A 25,274-nucleotide genomic window follows, 5' to 3' on the forward strand; every position below is an offset into this window, starting at 1 on the left:
GTTTAAAGTATTTTCAGTTACCTGAGTGAGAAACAGAATCATTTCAATGGTTTACCAGGGTCCGTGAAATAAGCAGCTTCGGCAAGGGCGTTTTCCGTCTCGGGGCCAACAACGCTGACGTCTTCCCAGAAGAGAGAGCTTACCGCTCAAGATTAAACTGACGCAACTGTACAGCGCCTCATGCAAGGGGCACAGGATTAGTGATGTAGCAAGGTATGCGTAATGTTCTTATAGCCATTGGTTCCTCAGAACCTTATTTTGTTCAAATTAAATACGTTCAAGGAAAGGTCAGCCAATCATATGACATGCGAATCCTAATTCCGTACACAAGCCGCAATTGCAGTGCCACAATTGTGGATTCTATTTCTGTGCTGTACCATTCATCACAGAACACAATAGCTGCTTGGCGTTGCCATTTGGCAATTGTTCTTGCTCGGACCAAGGCGCACCACAGATGATTTAGTGGGGATCGGACGCCGCGGAGGTGCGGTCGGGCCAGTGCTTGCGCTTAACGGTCCATTTTCGATGAATGGACCCCACTTGCGGCCGGATCACGGGTGTCCGCGGGACTGGCTGGTGACGAATCCCGAGCAAAACCACAGTTAACGTGTTAATCTTGCAGGAAATAACTGTCCATCAAATTAACGACTAAGGCTATAGCATCTCAGCCACATTGTCCCCTGTATCTGAGGACACCGAAGGAGCAATACCATATCCGCCACTCCGTTCCCTTCGCTCCAGCGGCCTTTGCCAAGCCCGTCTTTACAACCAACCGGGAGTGGAGCACTCAATCACGATTTCAATGAGCAGGACCATAGAATTGTTTCTCTTCCAACCTTATATATCTTTCAAGTCTGTCACCACGATCGATAGTTCGAGATGTCTTCCATCAGCAATTCAAATCAACAAACGGACACTGAAAAAGCTGTTTCCCAATACGAGAAACGCAAACGATTTCTTAGCTTGTCTCGGAGGTCTACGAAAAGCACTTCCAATATGGAAGTCAAGACCGTTAAGATCCCGGAACCGCCCCGGGTTCCTCTCCTGGGAAATGTTACCGATATCGACATGGAGTACCCTTTAGGGTCGTTCATTCACTTGGCTAACAAATATGGTAGGCTGCCCTTACTTAAGTGTAATAGGACGAAGGTTGCGTTACAATGAGCTGATCACATACACTAGGCCCAATTTACAAAGTAGACCTCCTTGGACAAAAGACCGTTTGGGTCAACACACATGCGTTGGTCAATGAAATTTGTGGTGATGACAGGTTTAAGAAGAGCATTGACGGCGAACTTGAGGTAATTACGCTTTCCCAAATGATGAAGGTTTTGCTAACTTTTCAACTTTGAAGCATTTACGTGAGGCCGTACATGACGGATTGTTCACGGTAAGCCATATCCATTCGAGTAGTATGGGGCGTCTTACATATTGTGCTGCATCTAACACCAACGAAACAGTCCAAAGGAGAAGAAGAGGAGAACTGGGGAGTTGCGCACCGGGTCTTGATGGCCGCCTTTGGCCCCCTTGCCATCAGAGGCATGTTTGACGACATGCACGACCTCGCGTCTCAATTAGCTCTCAAGTGGGCTCGTCACGGATCCTCAACACCAATTTCCATTGGAGAAGACATGACGAGACTCACCATGGACACAGTCGCTCTCTGCTCTATGGGTTTCAGATTCAACTCCTACTACCGTGAGGATACGCACCCGTTCATTACCGCCATGTACCGGGTACTGAAGGAAGCTGGTGACAAAACATTACGTGTCTTGCCTCAGGTATTTTACAAGTCGCAGGACAAAAAGTACAAAGAGAATATCAACTTGCTACGAACAACAGCCAGGGAGGTACTGCAGGCCCGGAAAGAAGATCCCAACGGCCTAAATACCAGGAAGGACCTCTTGACAGCCATGCTGACCACGGTCGACACGGTCACTGGCCGGAAAATGACAGACGAGAGCATCATCGACAATCTCATTACCTTCCTGGTTGCAGGCCACGAAACCACGGCAGCAACGTTTTCTTTCACTATGTACTGGCTTATCAAGAGGCCGGAGGTGTATCGTAAAGTCCAACAAGAAATTGACAGTGTTGTGGGCGAAGGCCCCATTCGTCAAGAGCACGTTGGAAAGCTCAAGTATTTATCTGCGGTATGTATCAAACAGTCCAAGTCTCTGACGTATACTAACAAGCCGATGATAGGTCTTACGAGAAACACTGCGCTTTAGCGCACCTATACCAGCCTTTGCAAGGGAGGCCAAGAAAGATGAGATCCTTGGGGGCAAATACCCAGTCAAGGCAGGAGAGACGCTCGTCGCATGCCTGGCCAAGTCTCACTTTGACCCAGCAGTCTATGGCGATGATGCCGAGGAGTTCAAGCCTGAGAGAATGCTGGACGAGAACTTTGACCGCCTGATGAAGGAATTCCCCAACTGCTGGAGTCCATTTGGCACGGGAATGCGTGGTTGCATTGGCCGCGCTTTTGCTTGGCAAGAAATGCTACTCGCTCTTGCAGTTCTTTTCCAAAACTTCAACTTTGTCGCCCACAACCCGAACTACGACTTAAAGATAGCCCAAACACTCACCATAAAACCCAAGGACTTTTACATCCGGGCAATTTTGAGAGAGGGGTTGACCCCTTCTCTTCTTGAGGCTCGCCTTGCAGGATCCATTGTAGCGACTGGCGCTGGCGCTAAAGCCGCGACATCTGATGCACAGGTGAAGAAAGCTCCAAAGGATACATGCGGCAGCAACGGTGCGTCAAAGAATAGTAAGCTGGCCGTGTTCTACGGGTCCAATGCAGGAACCTGTGAGTTCATGGCCCAAAGACTTGCCAGTGACGCCGCGTCGCACGGGTTCAGCGCAACAGTAGATTCGCTCGACACTGCCAGAGAATCTCTTCCAACTGATGGCCCCGTCGTGATTATTACGTCTTCTTATGAGGGTCAGCCACCGCATAATGCGGCGCTGTTTGTTGACTGGTTGACCAACTTGAAAGGCAAAGAACTTGAGAATGTTTCATACGCGGTTTATGGTTGTGGTAAGTTGTTTAGGAGTCGTAATGCCTAACAGTGTAGCTAATTTCGCGCAGGACACGGAGACTGGGTCAAGACACATCAGCGCATTCCGAAACTGGTTGATTCGTCGCTGAGCGAGCATGGAGCAACTCGACTTGTCCCTCTCGACACAACTGACGCCAAGGATCGTGACATGTTCTCGGACTTTGAGGCATGGGAAGACGAGAAGCTATGGCCAGCACTTGTCAAGCAGTTTGGTGGCCACAATGAAGCGGAAGACGGTGGAATATCCGATGCAGGCTTGTCAGTTTCGTTTTCAACGCCCAGGACCTCGACTCTCCGCCAAGACGTCAAAGATGCCCTTGTCATTGATTCACACGTCCTTGTTCAGGGCAATGTCGGCCTGGAAAAACGACACATTGAACTTCAACTTCCAACCAACATGCGATACTCAGCGGGCGACTACATGGCGGTACTTCCGCATAACCCGAAAGATACTGTTGCTCGCGTCATGCGTCGCTTCCACTTGACCTGGGACTCGCATGTTACTATCCAGTCCGCTGGCCCTACAACACTGCCAACTAATGTCAGCATCCCGGTTTCTGACGTTCTCAGTTCGTACGTGGAATTATGCCAAACAGCGACAAAAAGGGTAGGCATTCCAGATCCCGCATGCTTAAAAGACCATCCGATAGCTAACTTGTCCCACTCAGAACATTTCTGGGCTAGCGCAGCTGGCAAAGGACGAAGAAGTTCGAAACAGCCTCCAAAAGCTGGCTGCTGACGCCTATGACTCTGAGGTCAAGGCTAAGCGCCTCTCTGTTCTCGATATTACCGAGAAATTCCCCTCCTTGGCCGTTCCATTCAATCATTTCTTACTCATGCTGCCGCCAATGCGTGTCCGTCAATAGTAAGACTCATCAAACCGGCTTTACTCCAGAATTCTTGCTTACTATATTGCAGCTCAATCTCTTCGTCTCCGTTGGTGGACCCTGGCGTCGCAACACTCACATATGGTGTCCTTGATGAGCCCGCGTTGTCCGGCAAAGGTCGGCACATCGGCGTCACTTCTTCTTATCTCTCCTCTCTCACTGCTGGAGACAAAGTTCAGGTCGCAGTTCGTCCGGCACAAGGTGGCTTCAAGCTGCCAATCGATATGGACAAGACTCCTATTCTTTGTGTTGCCGCCGGCACTGGGCTGGCGCCGTTCCGCGCCTTCGTCCAGGAAAGAGCGATCCTCATCGGTAACGGCCTTTCTCTTGCGCCCGCAATTCTGTTCTTTGGATGCCGCGACCCGGCGGCAGACGACCTTTACCGCGAAGAATTTGACAAATGGGAGGCTTTGGGAGCAGTTAAGGTATACCGAGCATACAGCCGCAAACCTGAGGCTTCAGATGGGTGTAAATACGTCCAGCACCGGATTTGGAAGGAGAGGGAAATGCTTTACGACCTTTGGGACCAGGGTGCTAAGGTGTACGTCTGCGGTTCCAATCAGATTGCTGAGGGCGTGAAGGAGATTGTTCTCAAGGCCGCACATGAGAAGAGCGAGAAGGATGACGGCGAGCCGATGAGTGAGGAGGAGATGGAAGAATGGTTCAACCGCATCCGAAATGAGCGCTACGCGACCGATGTCTTCGACTGAAGGATTTACCTGGCGATGGACTCTTGTTTAGGCAAAAGTATGTCATTTGTAATGCTTAGGAAATTTACGATCCTTACTGCAGTAGGCCTGAACCATATTCCAACGTCAATTCTGAATCCTTCTTGTCGCTTAATATAAAACCCCCATGTAAGGAGCTTGGCATTTCAGGCAGAAGACCTCACCAGACTGACTGCTTTCTTATGCTCCTCAATTGCTACCATGTTTTGATCTCAAAGAAGCAATAACTCCGGCTGCCGGTGTGACTCACTGTACTGGGCTAATCAATCATGGAGGTACATCTCGATACTTAGTATCGTGAAGCAGCAAAATCCGAATGCTCCCTGCTACGCGTGAAGGGAAGTGCACAAAGACAAGAAGAGATGATAAGAATGCACAGAATCATGTACCTTTCCTGCATCGAAGAAGTCAATATGCATCTAGAAACTCCATCTTAGCCTTAGTAATCGCTTGTACGGCCAATTCGTGTTGATTCCCGTCTTGCCGAAGGGACAGGCAAGAATACGCCCAAGCGCGATGGTTCAGATTCGCAAATATTTGCCCAAGTCGTGTGCCGCTCGGACACATTGAGTCGAGCGGGCCGCAGCTACTTGAAACACGAAACTTTCGGTCATCCGAAGAGTTGGCTAGTTTGAAATACTTATACCGCACGGCTCTTGGAAAACTGGTGGCTGGAATGTTCAAGCTGGGAATAAAACCTCGCATTCCTGGTCGTCATCAGTGAACCAGAAAGGTATTCCTTTCTCCCCAAGAACTAGGTGTTCCCTGGATATCCAAACGGGCTGTGCCGCATTCTCGCCAATCATCACTAGCACAGCTAACCTCCGCTCCTCCACATCAACGCGAATATGCCACTCAGTTTCGACAAGGAATTCTGGAAGGCCGCTGGCCCCGTCCTCGCCATCAGACCTCCATCCCAAGCAAAGAACGCCTTGCAGCTGCGCGCTGGGATCAACGCTGGCTTGGCGGCGTTCGCCAAAGGCGCGCTACCCGAAGGCATTGTTGAGACCAAACACCAAATCACATCGTTCGATGGGGAGCAAATTGCTGTATATCAATATGCGAACGAGTTGACAGACACGAGCAACAAGCAGCCGGCTTTCGTATATGTTCACGGCGGCGGGATAGTGGCAGGCGAAATCAAGCCCTACAGCAGCCTCCTTGCGGCGAATTGCGCCCACAACACCGGAGTCCAGATGTTCGCGGTAGAATATCGCCTGGCGCCGGAGTTTCCCTACCCAACGCCTGCAGAGGATTGCTACGCCGCATTGAAATGGCTCAACGAGAATGGAGAGAAGCTCAATATCGACTCTTCCCGCCTTGGATTCTATGCGCTCAGCGGCGGCGGCGGGCTTGCAGTCGGTGCTGCGTTGATGGCACGGGATCGAGGTCTGTCGCCACCATTGGCAAAGCAGATTCTCATATATCCCATGCTTGACGACAGGACCAACATACAACCGGAGAACCCGCTCTACAACTTCCTGACGTGGACGAATAAAGCGAATCAGATCGGTTGGAATGCCTACCTAGAAGACAAAGCCGGAACAGACGAGGTTCCCGAGTACGCCGCTCCAGCAAGAGTCACCAATGTTGAGGGCCTTCCGAGTACATATATCGATGTTGGTGGGTTAGATCTATTCTGCGCCGAGTCGGTGGCGTTTGCAAGCAAGCTTGCGTCGGCAGATGTCCAGATGGAGATCCACGTGTATCCTGGGCTTCCGCACATTTTTGACCTCTTTGCTGGGAGCATTGAGCCGACAGAACGCGCAAAAGAGAACAGAAGAAGGGCAGCAAGGAGCCTTTAAGGACTCAAGGAGAAAGGATTTTAACTCATCTCAGGTTCAATGAGTTGCGTTGCGATGGCAAGATGGAGAAAAAAGAATAGTGACGACACCCAAGTGATAGACATCAATCAATCTCTTCCAAACGCAAAAAAGGAATGATGCTATGACCGTGGCAGGGCTCGAACCTGCGACCTTCTCGGGACAAGAACACATAGTTGTGAACGAGAAATCATATCCACTAGAACACACAGCCGGGTTGGTTGACAATTTGGAGGCTAGAGATGAACAAGGGTTCACGATTTCCGCAAGGAGCGGCACGAGGGCTTCGGTTGGCCACTAAATCCCTCAACTTGCTGGTTTGTGGCCTAGCGGTACATGCCGTTAAAACAGTCTCTTAACCAAGCTGTAAATATGATTTTCAAATGTTTTCTATTCAATATGAGTTATCTATATCAAACCAGGATACTTGGAAGAAAATTAAGGCTATTGAGGTTGGTCCAAGGCAACTTGGAGTTGCGCGAATCGAGTCCTATTCAGCACTATTCTGCTAGCATAATGAGCGCTCTCAAGGCAAGACACTCTGCCTCCATACTTAGAATTCGCAATATGTTTTCAAGTCGAGACTGTCAAATTGGTTCAAATTCCAACCATACTCAACTCTGTTCCGGTTGCGACGCAATTTGATTTCGCATGTTCTCTGTTGGCTGCCAGAAGAGCAAATGCCAGTTTAGTTGGGGCTCAATGCTATCGACTTGTGGGTTCAGAGCACTCGATCCACTGGACGGGTACTATGGGTAACAGTGGATAGCCTGTAACGGTACTTTTGAGTGCCCAGGGCAACCCAGAACCACATCTGTCCCACTGTAACGAGCTTTACCCAAAACCGCCGAAACTCTTTCATAACGGTCCCTATCTCTAGGTGCAAGAGAAACTACGCCGAGATGGTATAGTACCTACACTTAGTTCGCGACATTTCAGTCAAGGCCTATGGAGTTCAATGTCAAACAACCGGAAACCAATGGAAACCTCATTTGAAACTTGTTAGAGGCTTAGAATGACTGTAATAGGGTTGGCCTATACTGATAGGGATTGGAAGACGTTCATCCATCATTGCAGTAGGAAAAGCTGTGTTAGAGACATGATTGCTCATGTGAAGAGGCTCATAATTGGCCAATAACTGTTCACTAGAGGAGAGGTAAAATAGCCCAATCAACTATCTTTAACCATCAACTACACTGCAAATGCCGTAACTCGAAGCAATGAGTAATATTATCAAAGTAAACAAATCCTTATAAGAGTCAGGCCATCAAGACCGTGTATGTAGGGCTATATACACCACTAAATTAGTTGTCCTCCGCCTCTTGCACCGCAGCGAGGTCCTTCTCCGCCTGCGTGCCCTGCCAGTTGACCGCCTTGACCATGATCGGAATCAAGACAGCAAGAATCATACCCGCACCCAAAAACCCTGCAGTGACACCGAAGCCGACGTGGTACGCAGGTGAGTCCTTGCTTGGCCAGATTCTGCTTCCGTACACACTCGAAAAGTTTCCAAAGGCGTTGACCATGGCCAGCACAATAGCACGCTTCTCCGCCGGCAGGCTGATGGTTCCGCTGGTCCAGGAGAGGATGAGAGGTAGCGCGGACCAGATACCCGCGGCGACGAAGCAGATCATGACATAACGCACAACGGCGTTCTGGGTTGCTGCACAAACGACGCTGCAAGCGAATCCGAGGGCCAGGGGGCCGGCAACGTGCCACCTTCTCTCGCCATGCTTGTCTGAGCTCCACGCCACGATGTTCAAACAGACCGACGCGACGGCGTAGATGGGGACGGTCATGTACTGCGCCTTCACGGTGTCGTAGCCGAGAGTGAGCGTGATGGTAGGGATGAAGTACGAAATGGTGCCTGCGCCGACGTCGAGCATGAAAAGAACAAGGAACATCCACGTGCGCGGGTCGGAAACAGCGGCGACGAAAGCCTGCCAATGCGACAGACGATGCTGGCTCTGGCCCCCTGACGCGATACCGTCGGCGATGATGCGGATGCTAGCGAGCTGCCGCTGCGCCGGAGTCAGCTGCTTCGCGGTGGCTGGGTAGTCGAGGAGGATGAAGAAAGCGATGAGAGCTACGCCGACAGTAGCGACGCCCTCGACTATGAAGAGCCAGCGCCAGCCAGCAATTCCGTGGGCATCGTGGAGGTTAGAAGTGATGGCTCCTGCGAGAAGACCGCCAAAGGCACCGGAGAGAACGGCGGCAGTGTAAAAGATGGCAAAGCGTTTGCCTGTAAAACAGTGTTAGCCATTCACACTTCATCTTGATATTCGAGGATAGTTGGCTAGCATACCCAACTCGGCCCTGGTGTACCAGCAACTAAGCAGATACAAAACACCCGGGAAGAAACCGGCCTCAACGCAGCCCAAGACGAATCTGAAGCCCAGGAGTGCGCCATAGTTGCTAGATATGCTCATCAAGGCGCTGAGAGCGCCCCAGACGAGCATGATACCGGGCAAGAAAATCGACGGCCGGCTTCGGCTGAGAATCATGTTGGAGGGCACCTCACAGATGAGGTACCCGAAGAAAAAGATTGACAGGACCCAAGCATAACCATCGTCAGTAAGTTGAAGGTCCTTTTGCATGCCCGCAATCTTGGCATTTCCCTGTTTTTTTGACAATGTCAGTGGCCCGTGCTTGTCGTTCGGTCGAAAATTTTCAATGCGTCTTCTCCCCCCTCAATGAGCAAATAAAAAGTAGACTTACGATATTTGTGCGGTCGACATAGTTGAGAATGTACACTGATAAAGCGTTAGTCACATGAAGAAGAAGAGACATGAATGTAAGCTTTCGAGCGACTCACTTATCCAGAGGATCGGCATCAAGAAAGCGTCGATCTTGCGGACGAGAGCCTTCTCTTCCGCAGTCCCGGGTACATAATTCCTCAGTGCCTCTGCCAGCTCGGTGTCCGCGCCGACAGCGACGGTGTTTTTGTCTTCCTTCATCTCTACGGATTGCTTGCTCGCGTGCTCCTCGCTCATTGTTGTAGTGGGAGACCGTTCGGCGCGGCCTCTCGAAACTCCGTTCGTTGGTTGCCTGTCGACAGAGCGTGTTTTGGTCAAGCCGGTACCGCGATTTGCTGGGTAAGTGGACCGGAAGCGGAGCGCTCTCTCTCTCTCTCAGCAAGGTAAAAAATACGACCTCTCTGGGAGCAGACGAGATGACGGAGACCAGATTGAATAATGATGGGAAAAAAAAAACTCTAAGCTTTCGGCTGAACCTTGGAGCAGCTGTAACAGGACATCTGGTTTATAACGTCAAAAGCACGACTCGTGTCCGCTTTGAATTAGTCTGTCTGGGGTATACCGGTCACGTCCCTCCTATCCCCCATGGGGTACACTGTTGGGGGAGGAGTCTTTGACAGTCAAAGGGAGGGGCTTTGGGGGGGCGTTCGTGGGACCCGCGACAGTGAACGGAGCCCCATTCCGGACCTGTATGAACGAATGATTGCCGGCCAGTTTGGGACTAGCTGTTGGATCGTAGCTGGTGGGCGAAAAGGGGGCGTCAATGGACTGCGAACGAACAATGTGCCGTGGTTCTAGATCCACTAGGATGAGGGGGCCTGGTGATGAGCGGTGTTTTGCCCGAGCCCCAGACTTTTGAGTGCCGGTTGGGTGAAGGGCGGGGTTTTGTCCGAGACAGTTACTGAGCGGACTTCTGTCCGCACCTGGGGGGTCATCTGGGCTTACTGTGAGATAATGCATGGCGAGTGTTGAAGATTACATGCAAAACATCAGAAAAAAAGCAAGGTGTAAGTGGATGGTGTGTGATAGGATTATCGTGATTTCATTAGTCTGGCCTGATGATGACGACGTCAGAACCCCGAGTTTAGGTCGTTCAATAGACCGTACTGCGGGTATTGCTCCGGCATCCCAAAGTTCATCATGCCTCCGTTGAAAATTCCTTCCCAATCAGCTGGTCCCATGTCCTCTGGCCAAGTTTGAGGCACGGGTTGGCCTGGTATACTACTAACTCCTCCCGGTTGGCCGGCCGCAATGTAATATTGCTCCTGTGGGCCGCGCTCCTTGAACTTTTCGAGCATGTTGTTGAGGCCGCGGCCAATGTAATGAGCCACGTGCCGAGTGCAACGCTGGGTCTCCCCCAACAGGATGACGACTCGCTCTATTAGCGAGACGACATCGTTGTAATGTATGTCCACCTTGGCCGGCTTCCACTGCATGTACACTTTCATAAGAAACATGGCGGCGTAGGCAATGGTCGTCAGCAGGTACAAAGGTACGCCGATGACGGCTCGGCGCATGTCTGGGTCTGTCAAGATCAGCTCCAAGGCAGCCGACGCGCTTGCTATGGCAGTATTGATAAAGCCGCGGCGCTCGTCGCACACGGCGTACTGGTCTGACTGGTTTGACGCGTTGAGGCCGCGTAAGCAGACGGAAAACAATAGGAGACGGGCAAAATGATAATGAAGAATGACGCCCTTGGCGGGATACTTTGAGATGTGCTTGTCCGGCACTTGTCCAATGTTAGTAAAAATGCCGGAAGAGTATTGAGTGGAGTTAACAAGGTAGAATACTCACCTAACCGAGTTTCCCATTTAGCCTTCCAACGGCCGAGTTCATCATCAAACTTTTTCAGCTGGACGAACTCGTCTCTGCCAACTTGCCTTGACCTATCTGGACCAAACGTATGGAAGACCCGACTCAAAATAATAAAGACACCAACCTGGCTGTGTAGGCGATGGTCTGCCTGGGTGATGCCTGGCAGCTTGAGGAAATCTTCATGGTGGACGATACTTGCGTCCTCGTTGATGACGGGGGGCCTCCCGTAAGCGATACTAAAGTGATGATCACACACGTAGAGGAAATACCACAGCCTCGCCTGCTCAACGTACTGTGGCGAGCCGTTGTTGAGCGCTTTCGCGCAAAACTGATGGAGGTTTAGTTCTGTTGCTATCCGGACAGCGAGACCACTGAGCTTCCAGCTGAGGTCGGAGAGGAAGAATGCCCCCACACATAGCCCCCGAACGTCGTCGAGCGTATGGTACCGGTCAAACATTGACTGGCTCGCCAGCTCGAGGAATATGGGATAACATGTGTCAAAGGCGCGGCCTTCGTCCTGGGCGTGTAAAGCCGTCACGGCGAGGATGGCGGCAGTGAGGAGGGGGGAGGATAAGCGCGTAGCCGCGAGGGTGTCGTGAACTAGCGCGATGCCCCCCCACAAGTATGCGTTGAGGGTCCCACGGAACGTGGAGAAAAGCTGCTCGGCCTCTTGAAGGCTAAATTTGCCCAGGGCTATGAAATCGGGCTCCTGGGCCCGGTTCGATGGTTGGTGGATCCGAGCCCCGGGGTCGCTCCGGATATTCCGCAGCTTGGTCACCTCGAAGAGGCTCGCCATTGGTGCGCTGACTATTGCCTGGTCCTCGCCGTTATCTTGAGCGGTGGGTACTTCGGGTGAGTTCTCCCGGGTCATGGCCGTCACATCCGGCGGCCGAATAGGTGAAGGGCCGGTGCCGGGACTGCTCTGTGAGCCCGCGAGGTTTACTGGACTCTGAGACATGCCCCCGCCTTCGTGAAAAGCATGAAGGGGCATCATGGGCGGCATGTTGAGATGGCGCTGAATCTCGTTCATGGAGGCCTGCAGTGCCTGCAGCTGCATCTCCATCTTGGTCTTCCACTCATTCTCACTGTCAAGGAGAGTCTGGAGGCTCTTGTTGACGACGCACTGGAGACCGAGGCGAGCACACCGAGCACATTGGTTCTGGCCGGGCTCAATGCCGCACTTGATCTTACGATTTTGACATTCCTGACCTGTTTGTCTCTCCCCCCCTATCAGTAAGCCAACTTCATCTCCGCGGCGAGGCAAAGACAGGGAAAGACTGTCTATGCCCAAGGAGAAGCCCGCCCTTGTCTCGGAGCTGGAAAACTTACAGGCACGAATCTTTCTGGATATCTTTGGCATGTGGACTTGCGAGCCGGATGGGCCCCCCGAGGACGGAGTCTTCTCCGGACCGTCAATTCTCGCACGTTTCATGGTCCGAAAGGAATGAAGTCCGGGGCAAATTTTCTGGGTCTGCGAAGGGAAGGTGGACGGAGTGGACAGACACGAGCAGAGCGGGAAGATGGCCGAGGGGAGAAAAGAGGGAAAAGATTCGCCGCGAGACGTGCATCTGCTTTGTTTATAAGCGGGGCGGGGTTCTCTCCGTGCGGGGGTGGCCAAACCTCCACCAGATCAAACTCAATCCGTCCAACTCTCTTTGACCCTAACTACGTAGTCAAGTCGTGTGTAGTCTGTAGTATGTAGTGTACCAGGTCAAGTCTCCCCTCCCATTTGTCTTGGGATATGGCCCCTCCCGCCGCCCACCTCGGCTGTCATTTTCCCACGCGATACGTCCGGGGGGCTGGTTTCGGGACTAAGGGCCGAATCTGGGGAATGTAGTCAGGGTTATAAGACGACTGCATCTCCAAATATTCCCGGTCTTGGCCAATCTCTTATGATTTCGGATGACCATCTGCCCATGAAACCAACCTAGGTTACCTAATCCCTTTCATTCCAAATGGCTTCACACGGCGCCGATGTAACCCGTGTCGGCTTCATTGGCCTCGGGGCCATGGGGTTTGGCATGGCTTGTAATCTTTTGAAGAAGTCGCAGTACAGGGTCCAAGGTCACGATGTCTACCCTCCCAGTGCCGAGAAATTCGTCGCTCAAGGTGGTTCAGCTGGTGCTTCTCCAAGAGAGGTGGCAAAGACCAGCGATATCCTTGTTTGCATGGCCGCCAACGCCCAGCAAATTGACGACATACTTTTTCACAATCAGACGGGTGCTCTTGAGAGTGAGTAGACGGACGACTGAACCTCGTTATGTGTCACTAAGCTGATTGCCGTAGCATTACCGGAACATGCGACCGTGCTACTCTGCTCGACAGTGCCGCCAACATATCATGAGACGCTGTCAGATCGAATTGCCCAGAAGGGTCGTGGAGACGTGCTTGTCGTAGACAGTCCCGTATCTGGGGGCACCAAGCGTGCAGCAGAAGGCACTCTCACAATCTTCGCTTCTGGCACAACAGTAGCCTTGCAGCGAGCGGATCAAATCCTTCATGATATGTCAGAGAAGTTGTATGTCATCCCCGGCGGACCGGGTGCCGGCAGTAAGGTGAAGATGGTAAACCAGCTGTTGGTGGGAACGCACATCGCGGCAGCATCAGAAGCCATGGGTCTTGCAGCCAAGGCCGGCTTGAATACACGTGAAGTGTACAATATCATCACAAACGCTGCAGGCAACTCGTGGGCATTCGAGAACCGCGTACCGCACATGCTGGATGGCGATTGGACTCCGCTCTCTGCTCTCAACATCTTTGTCAAAGACATGGTATGCTTAACCCCGAGTCTTAAAACTTCAGACGCCTGCTAATTCGGTCAAATAGGGTATCGTCGTGTCCACTGCAAGGACTCTGCAATTCCCAGTACCCCTCGCATCGACAGCGGAGCAACTTTACATCTCTGGTGCAGCTCAAGGATTCGGCACAGACGATGACGCTGGTCTTGTCCGGGTCTTCCTCCCCGGCACCCCTAACGCGGTCAAAGAGCAGGCTGGTCAACTCAACACGCAAGAAAAGCTTACCCCAAGCAGCACACCTTTGGAGATCTCAAAGATTGGCATGATCGGCTTGGGAGCGATGGGCCAGGGCATGGCGGGCTCCCTTCTCCGCGCAGGCTTCCCCGTTCATGGCTACGATGTCTATGAGCCAGCCGTCGACAAGTTCGCAGCGACAGGAGAGAAGGCCACCAAGTCCAGCAGCCCTGCTGAGGCCGCCAAGGGAGCCGACCTTCTTGTTTTGATGGTCCAGAACGCTGCCCAGGCAGATGATGTCCTGTTCGGATCAGGCAAGGCCGCGGAGGCCCTTCCAGACAGTGCCATCGTCATCTTGAGCTCCACGGTGCCGCCATCCTTCGTCCGAGAGCTTGAGAGCAAGTTGAACAACCTTGGCAGAGGCATCAAATTGATTGATGCCCCAGTCAGCGGAGGTGTTGTCCGCGCCGCAAACGGAACTCTTACGGTAAGCGGTTCAGATCTACTGGAGCTAAGAGGTTTGCAGCTAATCTTTTGTTAGATAATCTGCTCTGGTGACGATGCTATTATTTCAAAGGTCAACGGGCCCCTCCTAGCCATGACTGGAACTTCCAGCAACCTCTGCCACGTGCAGGGCGGTGTTGGTGCCGCGTCCTCAGTCAAGCTTATCAACCAACTGCTCGCCGGTGTTCACATTGCCGCTGCCGCTGAGGCCATGGCCTTCGCAGCTCGCCTGGGTCTGGATACGAGACGCGTTTTCGACCTTCTTGGCAACGCGGCGGCTTGGAGTTGGATGTTCGAGAACAGAGTGCCTCAGATGCTCGATGCCGACTGGACGCCGCACTCTGCCTTGGCCATTTTTGTGAAAGACCTCGGTATTGTCCTCGACGAAGCGAAGCGCCTTACTTATTTCGCGCCGATTTCATCCGCTGCCCACACACTGTACCTCTCAGGTGCTGCTCATGGCTGGTCAAAGGAGTCGGACGCTGGTGTCGTCAGGCTGTGGGAGCTTACGGGCATCTCTGTATCGGGCAACGCTGGGCCCAAGGCGGCCGATGACAAGACAACAGCGGCTCCAGTTGCTGACCAGGATGAGGCCCTTCCAGCACAGAAAACACTCGATTCTCTGCCCGCTGAATATTCTGGCGACGTCATCAGTTCGACCCAAAGAGTCGTCAACAATGGCGAGGTCCCTGTTCTTATCGCTCTGGATGATGACCCGACCGGAACACAGACCTGCCATGATATCGACGTGTTGACTGTCTGGGACCCTGCGACGCTGGATTACGAGTTTAGTCTCAACCCCAAGGGCTTCTTCATTCTCACCAACTCGCGTGCTCTGCCTTCTGCAGAAGCTCGGCAGTTAATCGTTGAGATTTGCCAGAACGTCAAGAAGGCGGCCGAGAAGGCGGGAAGGACGTTCGAGATCGTTCTCAGAGGCGACTCGACCCTGCGCGGCCATCTTCCAGAGGAGCCCGAGGCTGCCGAGGAGGCGCTTGGAAAGTTTGACGCGTGGATCATCACTCCGTTCTTCTACCAGGGCGGACGATACACCATCAACGACATCCACTACGTCAAGGAAGGCGACGTTCTAGTCCCCGCAAGCCAAACGCCATTCGCCCAGGATGCCACGTTTGGATACAAAAACTCAAACTTGCGCAAGTATATCCTCGAGAAGTGCGGCTCCAGATTCGATGAATCATCATTCCTCTCGGTCACACTCGACGACATTCGACTCGGTGGACCTGATGGCGTTGCAAAGAAGCTTCTGTCAGCAGCACCTGGATCCAACACGGTTGTTATTGTAAACGCGGCTGCTGAGTCCGACATGCATGTCTTCGTGGCGGGTTTACTGGAGGCAAACAAGAGTGGAAGGCGGTATCTGTTCCGCACAGGTGCTGCTTTTGTGTCGTCTCGTTTGGGTATCACCGGCATCCCGCCCTTGACCATGGCCGACTTGGGTGTCTCCGTCACTGGAGATGTCAAGCAACCGGGTGGATTGATTGTCGCAGGCTCGTACGTGCCCAAGACAACGGCGCAGCTCAAAGTCCTTCGGGACCGAAGAGGCGACAAGCTCACAGTGATTGAGCTGGATGTCGCCAGCTTGATCTCATCTGAGGAGGCAGCGAATAATGCTATCACTGCAGCGGCGGCAGAGACTACGAAGAAATTGTCTGCTGGTCAAGACGTCCTTGTCATGACGTCGCGAGAGCTTATCAAGGGCCAGGATGCCCTCAGCTCTCTTCAGATTGGTTCCAAGGTCGCCCGCGCTTTGGTACAACTTGTGGAGAAGATTGACGTTCGGCCGCGATACTTGATTGCCAAGGGGGGCATCACCTCGTCTGACGCGGCAACAAAGGGATTGAGGATGCGTCGAGCCCGTATCCTGGGCCAAGCTGCTCCGGGCGTGCCGCTCTGGAGGTGTGATGAGGACACGAGTCGGCATCGTGGTGTACCATACGTCGTGTTCCCAGGTAATGTCGGAAGCGACCAGACGCTTGCCGAGGTTGTTGAGTCGTGGTCGATTGCAAGCGTTGCATGAGTATTGCATGGAAGCGGCATAAGCGAGAATTTTGCCAGTATTTTATACCAGACGCCAAGGTGTTTGAATCTTTGGTAGTCAGTTTTTAATGATGATGATGATTTTTAAATCGAATTTTTGATGCCAACTAAAAAGGTTTTAATGAATGATATACCTAAGCTAGTACGTGACAGTCTGTTCTTCACCAATAAGCACTGCTTGCAATTTATTGTAGATTCAGCTTTAGTCGTCCGGGTGGTGACTCTCACTGCGCTAGGGCGAAACTCAAATCACATCAAGAAACCGGTTCCTACAAATATCAAGGAACAATCAACATTCTGCCTATGACAGACTCGCCAACCATCACCACGCCTCGGCCGATAACCACGCACTCGCAATCTGTCAAGCGGTGAAGGCCACGTTTAAGGCATCAAAGACTGGTAACCATCATGGTTCGTCTCGAAGCCAAAGCCAATCATACTTTGGCCGTGGCTAGAGAGATTCACCCCTGCGGTAACACTCTCGCTGAAGCGACAAAATAAGCGAATCGCCCCGAGAAAGTGTCAGCCATCCGCAGCAAAAGAAATAAGAACGCAGTGAAGTATGCTTCGCCGTACAACGACCTCTGTGTGTGGCAGGCGCAAATAAACTTAGCCGGGGACTTTCAAGGATGCTGGGAAACCCTCGACCGAGTCATCGTGATGCTTGGTGGCAGTGGCATCATGGTGCCAAATCTCCTCGTGTTGCACCACAGTTATTTGCGTCCACTCAAAGAAACTCGACAGGTCACTTAATAGTACCAGGAATAGTGCCAGGCTCTCCCAGATGATACATCAGCTCACCCAAGTCACTCTCTGTAACAGGCTGGTGGTACAACCTGTGCGGCTGGCGCAGTTTATCATCACGCTAGACTCCCTCGTCGATGGGCTCGTTGAGGTATCTGAAGACGAGGTACTGATAGGCATGGCGGCAGTGCTTCGAGACCAGCCCCTGCTTGTCAATTCGATCGGTAGTAACCTGTGCTTCAACGATGTTGCCTCAGGTTGGTTGTTCGACTTGATGACAGAAGATGGGCCTTCAAAGCATAAATAAGCCTGCCGATCGCAATGGTGCTTTGAAAACTTTTGCCGGGAAGGCTACAGTGGAGGGACCCTTAACCCTGAAGGGGAGCGCAGCATCGTTGAACACGAATAGCGTCGACTTCTCCTTCATGACCCCTAAAGCCACACCAGAAGACATCTTGACTGCCTTATGTAAAAACTTGCGCACGAATGACGAAACTCTAAAGACCTCTCTAGGCAGGGACAACAACTGCTGACCAACTCGAGCTAGAGGTCGACTGATACAGCGGATCACTGCGTAGTATCTTCGCATAGGGACAAGCCTCTGTAAAATTTTAGACACGGTGCGGAGGGTGTACTGTCCCGGCGCGGTGTGGCATGGCTGCCGCGACTCACGCCAAAAGTCTATCAGGCGCGACAACAGAAATTGACGCGCAACACCGACTCAGTACACCAGGGTCCCCAAAGTTGTGTTTCGCACGTGGACAAGGTTGTATTGAAATCCGGAGGACCTCGAAGCATGTATCGACCTGATGCTGTGAACTTCGACCAAAATTGGGGAGGGTTGAGTTTCACCTTCTCAGCCTTGGGAATCTCAGCTACCTCTTCCACATCGAAATTATACAGACACTTTTCTTCGCATTTTTGTTGGCGCAGGTAAAAAGAATGTACTAAATTTGTCAGAGTTGGCTGCGCAGAAAGTTATCACATATGTTGCTAGATTCAGTACCGTAACATCATGAGATTCAGACGAAGCAAATTCATAAGATTTTTAGCGCGTTTAACAAAATGATACTCAATCCAAAGTGGATTTCCTCGCAGGTACGCAGGGGTTGGATTGGTGTTGACCGTGAACGGTGGATATGATCCTGGCGGTGAGAATACTGATATGAAACCTTGTTGGCAGTTCCGAGGTTGTCTAGATACAAGTTTAGGCCTTTGCATATCGCCAGGAGGCGATAGAGGAGTGAGGTTCGCCCATGCAATCATACCACCGACAATGAGGAGCTGCATTTCTCTTGTGAGCCACAGACCACATCCCCCTATAAAATACAGAGTAGCGGCAAGTGTAAATCAACAGCATGAAGGTGCTGGGCGTGGGCCATTTCTCTTACCGCTGTCACAAGAGTTAAAGATGCTCCGATACTCAGTTTCACCAGGATAGGAAAAAGTAAAAAGGAATCCCCGGGCCTTGTCGACCATTAACTAGATACAGATGGCAGCACATCGATGTACACCGTATCGTCTTTTAGACAGTCAGCGTAGCTTCCAGCTACAGGGAATCTAAATTAAGAAAACCAGACTTTATTGGATGGTCCCCCCTTCTACCTATATAGAGGCATATGCGGCTTTTGGGCCCGTGCTTGAGTAAAAATGCTTTCGTCTTTTCACGACCCATATAACATCGGCCTTCGGTCATACAACAAAACCCGCGACCGTTCGGATGAACGGCAGATCTATGGTACTATCAACATATTTGCGACCGGCTAATGCGGCCTGATTGTCCAACTGACTGCAACAACGCCTTTCATTCAGGGAACGCCGGCTTCTGGTGCGCTGCAGCAAGAATCTTTCGATAGCGTAAGCCTACCTGCCATTAGATAGGTACACCCTGAAAGATACGCACCCATTGATATGGTTGATGGGGCTCTTCTTTAAAGCCACTGGAACAAGTAATTTGTCTACCTAACTATTAGACTACACTCTTCTCAGATAGTGCAACTTTCTCACTCTAAATCTTGTCGATTAAATACTCACATTTTAGAAGTTATGCTAAACTTGAAATATCGAAATACAGAGGGGTCTTCAAAGCGTCAGCTTGGGTGTTCTGGTCGCGTGGAACAGTATCGTGTTACGACACAACCAGCTAGGGTGCTGACCAGCGCAAATACATGGAGCAGAACGGGGGATAATGATGCAGTCGCAATATTACTGAAGCTTTGATTTGTGGCATAGTCGATTGCGTTGACCTGCTTGAGACGTATCGGCTTCTTCGGAAAGAAGCAAAAGAAATCAACGTTTCCGTAAGGTAGTATCCCGGCATTCATCAATTCTTTACCCTGCACAGCCCTGTTTCTCTTTGAATCAATGCCAATTCTCTCAACATATCTTTTACTGGGATTAGGTTAAAGATCGTCTAAACTGTACGCCCAGTCCCCCCACCGGCTTTCCTCTGGGTCTTAAAGTTAAAGAGGTAGCTATATGGGACCATAGTAATTACCCCATTCTGAAACTGTGCGGGATTGGACACTAGCATAAACGGTGAAGCCCAGTGCAAGACCAAAAGGTATATTAAGCCATCCGCATACGCCTTCACAAATCTGCCTGTTAAGTTCACATAAGAAGTCCTTGTTCTCTCTACCTTTTTCTCACTTACCATAAGAATCCACATACGTGTTTTATAACAATCTCATTTCACGATGCAGTTGAAGACTTTCGTTGTCACTCTCTTCGCTACTGTCGCCTTGGCCGTGCCAAACGCCCTAGACGGTCAGCCAAAGATTGTCGGTCGACCCAAGGGACCGATTCCTGGTAGTGGGCCTTCATGCTGCTCGTACATTCCTGGGCAATGCCAACCATCCTGCGTATGTTTCCGCTTCTATTTCTCATCATGACTGATACTAACTCATTTCAAGTGTCCTGGCGGATGTCCTAAATGATTTGCCCCATTTCGATACTGCAGTTTGAATCTTGTTGGACGGTCACAATTATGCAATTCATTAACCGATTCCTTGTACCGTACCAGCAGCCTCCACGGCTCAATGTGACGGAACAAAGGTTGGAATTTTGAATGGTGGATTCAATCTGTAGCTAGTTTAAAGCAACGTTATTTTTCCCCCGAGAATCTCTGTAACTATTCAAGTATAGTCCATGAAATCTCATTAACGTGACCCGCAACTCATGCACAACTCCTGCGTTTTAAGTCTTTTCAGGAGGTTGACAACCAAGAGCTGATATGAGCAAAACAGCAAGGCTGTATCACAGTATGTGAATTAATATGCTGCTGTTTTTGTGATAAATGACATTCCCCAAGCACTCAACTCGTTTGATCATGATAGGTATGTATAGAGGCGTTGCTTCCAGCTACCGTCTAGAACCGTCTATATGCTAGGTGCACTGCCTTGTAGGAGCTCCGGAAAAGCCTTGTGGGGTGCTTAAGCCCCAGGTGATAAGAAGAGTCTAAGTCACAGTTGCTTTACAGCACTAATATTATTATACGATCTAGTAAAAAGGACGCGATTCGCTATCAGTATCATACTTGTGCCCTAGAGCCCTACTATACGTGCTTCCTGTCATTACAACCAGCCTGGCAACAAATTTCAAGGCGCAGGCAATGCTTGCCACGGTGTGCATGTGATAACTTCTGTCCAAAGCCCCGAGGAAAATGTCTTGCGCTAAGATACAGATACATCTTTTCCGCACTAATCAATCCGACCGAGGCCGACCTTTACACGAGAATAATAGAGGCAAGTGAACATAGTTTCTGCCCAACTTTTATTTCCTAGGCTAAACCTCGTCTTACAAGTGATAGCATGCACAAGCAAACTCATACAATCACATTAGGATCATCATTGCCACAACTTGAATGAACAAGGTAAATGATCAGGCTTAGCTGCTGCAGGTGGCTTAGTGCTGATGGCAGCAGCGTGTATCCAGGAGTTGCTCGGAGTCAACCTTTTCACCTTTTGCAATTACATGTGATCTATAAATCGTTGTCAAGATTCAGGAAAAGACTGCCAAGCTGATCGAGTTCTTTAAAAAGGGGTTGAGGCGACGAAAACATCAGTAATCATCAGTCATTCGTGACTCTGGCACATCGTGGAGAACGGGTATGTCTTTTCAGGAAACTTTGAGTTCCTTTACGTTAACCTAAATCTTGTCACGGCACCATCCCTTGCTCGCACCAGCCTTTTGGCACTCCTACTAAAGTTAAATGTGCATTTCTTTAAGTTGGTCCATGGAGATAAGTTTACCTTTGTCCAGTCGCAGTTGTTAATCGCCTTGGCGGGAATAATTGCGAGGAAGCCCTTCTTGTAACGATAACATTCTTGGAAGTTCTGGCCGTAATACCCAGCTTTACCGCTACTAGCTGTACAAGCTTTCGCGGTGCTATCATCCCAGGCAATGTTGTCCTGGATCTTTCCTTCCCACTCAAACTGGTCCTTCACACACCTTTACACAAATGATAAACATTGATGTCAGAGAAGCTGGATGTGGAAACATACCAGCAATGCATGTACTTGGCACATGCCTCTGTCGAAGCTACGGTAAGAGCAGCGGCGGCGAACAATGTCAACGATTTCATTTTCAGGGGTTAAAGAAGTGATTCTGAAGGGCTTTGAGATCTACATGGCCCAGTGCTGAGTGCGACATGGAGTGTCAATCACATTATAAGCGTGAGTGATTTGCTGGCAAGGGTTCAGAACAGAGTCAATGACCCCGCCCTCTGGCGAGCCTTAATATGCGCCATATCACCTCATGGACTTACATGACTCAATGTGAGATTAACTGATACTACGGAACAGTGCAATAGCCTAGCTTATTAGCCGGGTAAACGGGAGGAACAACATATTTATCATTTTGTGCCTCGCTGGCCAAACCAAAAAGAGGTCTGTTGCTGATCAGATAACCCGAAATAAACTACCATGCGCAATAACGAGTAACAGCAATTTAACTTGTGCTAGGTCAAAAAGTTTAAAGTGGCGTAAAGTATTCAGTTACACAGTACTGGTGTTGGTGTACTGGTGTTGGTGTACTGGTGTAGACTACACTTCAGTGGCATGCACCCGAAGAGTTGGGGTTGGTAAATAGAAAGATCTCACGAAGATGGCGTTATTTACAGCTGAATTTGAACATCTCATGGAAAGAAAGTGAGTCAATAGTATCCCAGTCATGTCGCGTCTTCAAACAGCTCCATTATAATCCACACCCACAATGCTACCCCAATACTAGTTCATATTATATCAGTAAGCGGGCCTGGAATGATACCGTCCGCTGTTGCCGGTAATATTAACGACGCTAGAGGTTTCTTTATGGAGCTAACACTTTACTGAAAACTAGGAATTATATCAGAAATTACCTTGGATTATGATTCATCAGTAACCGGCGCTTAGTCGGTTGCAACGGCAACACAATAAGTTGTCACTGCACCAGACGCCTTCTTTAGTTTGACCTTGAGCTTGTATGCGACATGATTCAATGGTAAGTTTCGATGTGATTCAACTTGATAATTTCGACTACTATTTGAACCGTTGTTGCTGCTAAAGGTGAATCAATCCTGATTCTTTGGAGCTGCATTGAAACCCCAAGTCGGTTCAAGAGAATTCCAGCTTTTTGGCTGTAGAGCTGTGGGCCCGGCCGGACTTTGGTACGCCTCGGTACTGATGAAGCTATAGTTTTAGCCGTAGTTCCGAGTGGAACAGGGGTTGGTAGCGATGTCAGGAGTTCCTGGCCACAAAATAAGCAGGCATACCGACACAGAGGTATGTAATTGACTTTAGGGACAAGCTTTGAGCACCAAGTAAAAAGGGGTAACGACCATCATAGGGCGCTAAGACTAGATTGAGACCCCTGTCAGTCAACTTAAACAGATCCAGACGATGACGCTACGGGTCTGCGGCAGTTGATACACGGATATGCATGCACGTGGTCAATGTTGTGCTACTAGATACCGCGGAGATAGTAATTACTGTTGATTATTCTATGCTTCGGTAATGTCGCTATATGCTTGTTGTTTGCATTCGTAAAGAACATGCCCCGCAAATCATGAAAATAGACAATGAGCTGTTAGTGCCGGAATGGCCTATTACCGGGCATCATTTTTCCATGTCCGACATAGTGAGGAACGGGAGTCTTGGGGAATACAATCAGATGACTGTACTGGAAATGGATATCTCAGGTTATCCTTTTTAATGCAATCTCGAGCTTTGTTAGCCTTAACTGAGGGTGCTCTTGCCGTCAAGAGCCTGAAGACATTAATCTCCTCACTAACTGATTTGGCACTGTACCTAGCCATAGTACGCCTGTACTTCAGGGGACCGATTAGGGCGGGTAGCCCCTTAAGGACTGTTACAAGTACATTTGTGGCTGGCATGTGCACGCTCTATTCCCCAAACATGGTCCAATTCGACAACAATACCAATAGCCCCTGTGTGGCTGGGGGCGACAACCTCACATCTAGCCCATACCTCGGTTCAAGCAACAAACATTACTAGAAATGCAGCGAAACAACGCATCCTTTTCTGTGGAAGGGTCTAAAATAGTCGTCGGCATTTTCATGTTGCCCTGCACTTCAAAATTATGACCAGAGTCCTGAGAAAAGACCTTGACGGCCACGTGAACCTACCCATCAACAACTTGTTGCACATGGTTGCTTTGGCAAGTGACCTGACAATCCTTTTCCATGAATTGAATTCCCCAGTATATTGATTTCGGACGGACCAAATTTTTCCGCTAGCGACAGTAAATCTTGACTCCACATCAATGGAACATACACTTACATTACGTTACGAAAGACCGTGTTGATAATCTGCCGTACTTCCGTCTCTCCGTGTCTATCCAGAAATATAAAGTCAATAGCTTAGTATAACGTTGATGAGATGCGTCCAGCTCTTCTCTTAGTTACCTTTTGGGCTTGCCGTATTCAGTCTCATTTGAACGATGAAGTTTCTAGGGTTGAAAGCAGCTGTGACGGCTTTTATCGCTGTATCAGCGCAAGCTAAGGTGCTCATTTGTTCCGACAGCACGACTGCGACCTGGCCCGCCGACTCTGTTATCCAAGGGTAAGTTTTACTCCCCGTAATGACACTCGCCTGGTAACTAAGCTTCTGGGTTTCAGTTGGGGCTATTATATTGGCGATTACTTGACTCTTCCGGTCACGAACTTGGCCAAGGCTGGACGGTCTCTCCGCTCTTTCATTAACGAAGGCCGATGGGATACGCTGCTCAAAGAGACAGTAGCTGGAGACTATGTGATCATCGAGATGGGACACAACGACGATGGAAATCCAAAGAATGACACCAAGGATCGCTTCACGTTACCGGGAACTGGCAACGATTTCATTGTCGTGACCAATTCGACCGGCCAGAAGGAGACGGTTCACTCCTTTGGCTACTACCTCCGCGGGATGATCGCTGACGTCAAAGCGAAGAAGGCTATTCCTGTCGTTTCTGGCATGGTCAACCGCAATTACTGGAAGGGGTCCACTTTGCAGTCTAACTGGCCCTTCGCCGTTTACGCCCAAGAAGTTGCGCAGCAGGAGAGCGTCGCCTATGTCGACCACACTAAATACTCTGTCGCAGCATTCCAAGCTATGGGACAGACCAAGGCCACGACCTACTTCCCTGAAGATAAGACTCACACGAGCTGGCCCGGCGCTAAAATTAACGCTGAAACCTTTGTCGAGGCTTTGAAGTGCGGATCTGGTGGAAGTGGACTTGTAAAGTACTTGAACGCGGCTGGGAAAGCGGTTGCGTTAACGAGTTGCAAGTGATATCCTCAACTACCTCCACATGGACAACTTGTATAAACTACCTTATATCAAGCTGTACTTGAAAAGAGTTTGTGTATAGGTTACGCATGCGATATTGAGTCGAAGCCTTGTACACTGCTCTCGATAGCTTCAACCATATATTCCATGATTCGT

The 25,274-nt window shown here is 50.3% G+C and overlaps 8 protein-coding genes across 8 annotated transcripts; 5 read left to right on the forward strand and 3 right to left on the reverse strand.

Moving 5' to 3' along the window:
• Nucleotides 1–879: 879 nt before the first annotated feature.
• Nucleotides 880–4,662, forward strand: CTRU02_204063 (bifunctional p-450:NADPH-p450 reductase; the record flags this gene model as incomplete). Its single annotated transcript, XM_036731893.1, has 8 exons — nt 880–1,114; nt 1,183–1,301; nt 1,322–1,390; nt 1,461–2,153; nt 2,206–3,043; nt 3,095–3,672; nt 3,734–3,930; nt 3,984–4,662. The coding sequence occupies 8 exons, from the start codon at nt 880–882 to the stop codon at nt 4,660–4,662; spliced, it is 3,408 nt and encodes a 1,135-aa protein (XP_036576453.1).
• An 866-nt stretch (nt 4,663–5,528) lies between these two features.
• On the forward strand, nt 5,529–6,485 carry CTRU02_204064 (uncharacterized protein; the record flags this gene model as incomplete). Its single annotated transcript, XM_036731894.1, has 1 exon — nt 5,529–6,485. The coding sequence occupies one exon, from the start codon at nt 5,529–5,531 to the stop codon at nt 6,483–6,485; it is 957 nt and encodes a 318-aa protein (XP_036576454.1).
• Nucleotides 6,486–7,807: 1,322 nt separating this feature from the next.
• Nucleotides 7,808–9,496, reverse strand: CTRU02_204065 (putative vitamin H transporter; the record flags this gene model as incomplete). The annotated part of the gene is made up of 4 exons (XM_070204311.1): nt 7,808–8,745; nt 8,809–9,142; nt 9,222–9,256; nt 9,319–9,496. The coding sequence occupies 4 exons, from the start codon at nt 9,494–9,496 to the stop codon at nt 7,808–7,810; spliced, it is 1,485 nt and encodes a 494-aa protein (XP_070062074.1).
• Nucleotides 9,497–10,329: 833 nt separating this feature from the next.
• On the reverse strand, nt 10,330–12,434 carry CTRU02_204066 (fungal specific transcription factor; the record flags this gene model as incomplete). Its single annotated transcript, XM_070204312.1, has 2 exons — nt 10,330–10,988; nt 11,054–12,434. 2 exons carry the CDS (start codon nt 12,432–12,434, stop codon nt 10,330–10,332), a joined length of 2,040 nt encoding a protein of 679 aa, XP_070062075.1.
• A 595-nt stretch (nt 12,435–13,029) lies between these two features.
• On the forward strand, nt 13,030–16,588 carry CTRU02_204067 (ketose-bisphosphate aldolase class-ii family protein; the record flags this gene model as incomplete). The annotated part of the gene is made up of 4 exons (XM_036731897.1): nt 13,030–13,306; nt 13,361–13,845; nt 13,901–14,533; nt 14,588–16,588. 4 exons carry the CDS (start codon nt 13,030–13,032, stop codon nt 16,586–16,588), a joined length of 3,396 nt encoding a protein of 1,131 aa, XP_036576457.1.
• Nucleotides 16,589–20,048: 3,460 nt separating this feature from the next.
• Nucleotides 20,049–20,288, forward strand: CTRU02_204068 (uncharacterized protein; the record flags this gene model as incomplete). Its single annotated transcript, XM_036731898.1, has 2 exons — nt 20,049–20,213; nt 20,265–20,288. 2 exons carry the CDS (start codon nt 20,049–20,051, stop codon nt 20,286–20,288), a joined length of 189 nt encoding a protein of 62 aa, XP_036576458.1.
• A 1,210-nt stretch (nt 20,289–21,498) lies between these two features.
• Nucleotides 21,499–21,934, reverse strand: CTRU02_204069 (uncharacterized protein; the record flags this gene model as incomplete). Its single annotated transcript, XM_036731899.1, has 3 exons — nt 21,499–21,549; nt 21,603–21,801; nt 21,855–21,934. 3 exons carry the CDS (start codon nt 21,932–21,934, stop codon nt 21,499–21,501), a joined length of 330 nt encoding a protein of 109 aa, XP_036576459.1.
• Nucleotides 21,935–24,288: 2,354 nt separating this feature from the next.
• CTRU02_204070 (rhamnogalacturonan acetylesterase) lies at nt 24,289–25,121 on the forward strand (the record flags this gene model as incomplete). Its single annotated transcript, XM_036731900.1, has 2 exons — nt 24,289–24,410; nt 24,467–25,121. The coding sequence occupies 2 exons, from the start codon at nt 24,289–24,291 to the stop codon at nt 25,119–25,121; spliced, it is 777 nt and encodes a 258-aa protein (XP_036576460.1).
• Nucleotides 25,122–25,274: the final 153 nt, after the last annotated feature.

The sequence above is a fragment of the Colletotrichum truncatum genome, assembly GCF_014235925.2.
Source record: "Colletotrichum truncatum strain CMES1059 chromosome Unknown Contig_0002, whole genome shotgun sequence".
NCBI classification, from domain to species: Eukaryota; Fungi; Ascomycota; class Sordariomycetes; order Glomerellales; family Glomerellaceae; genus Colletotrichum; species Colletotrichum truncatum.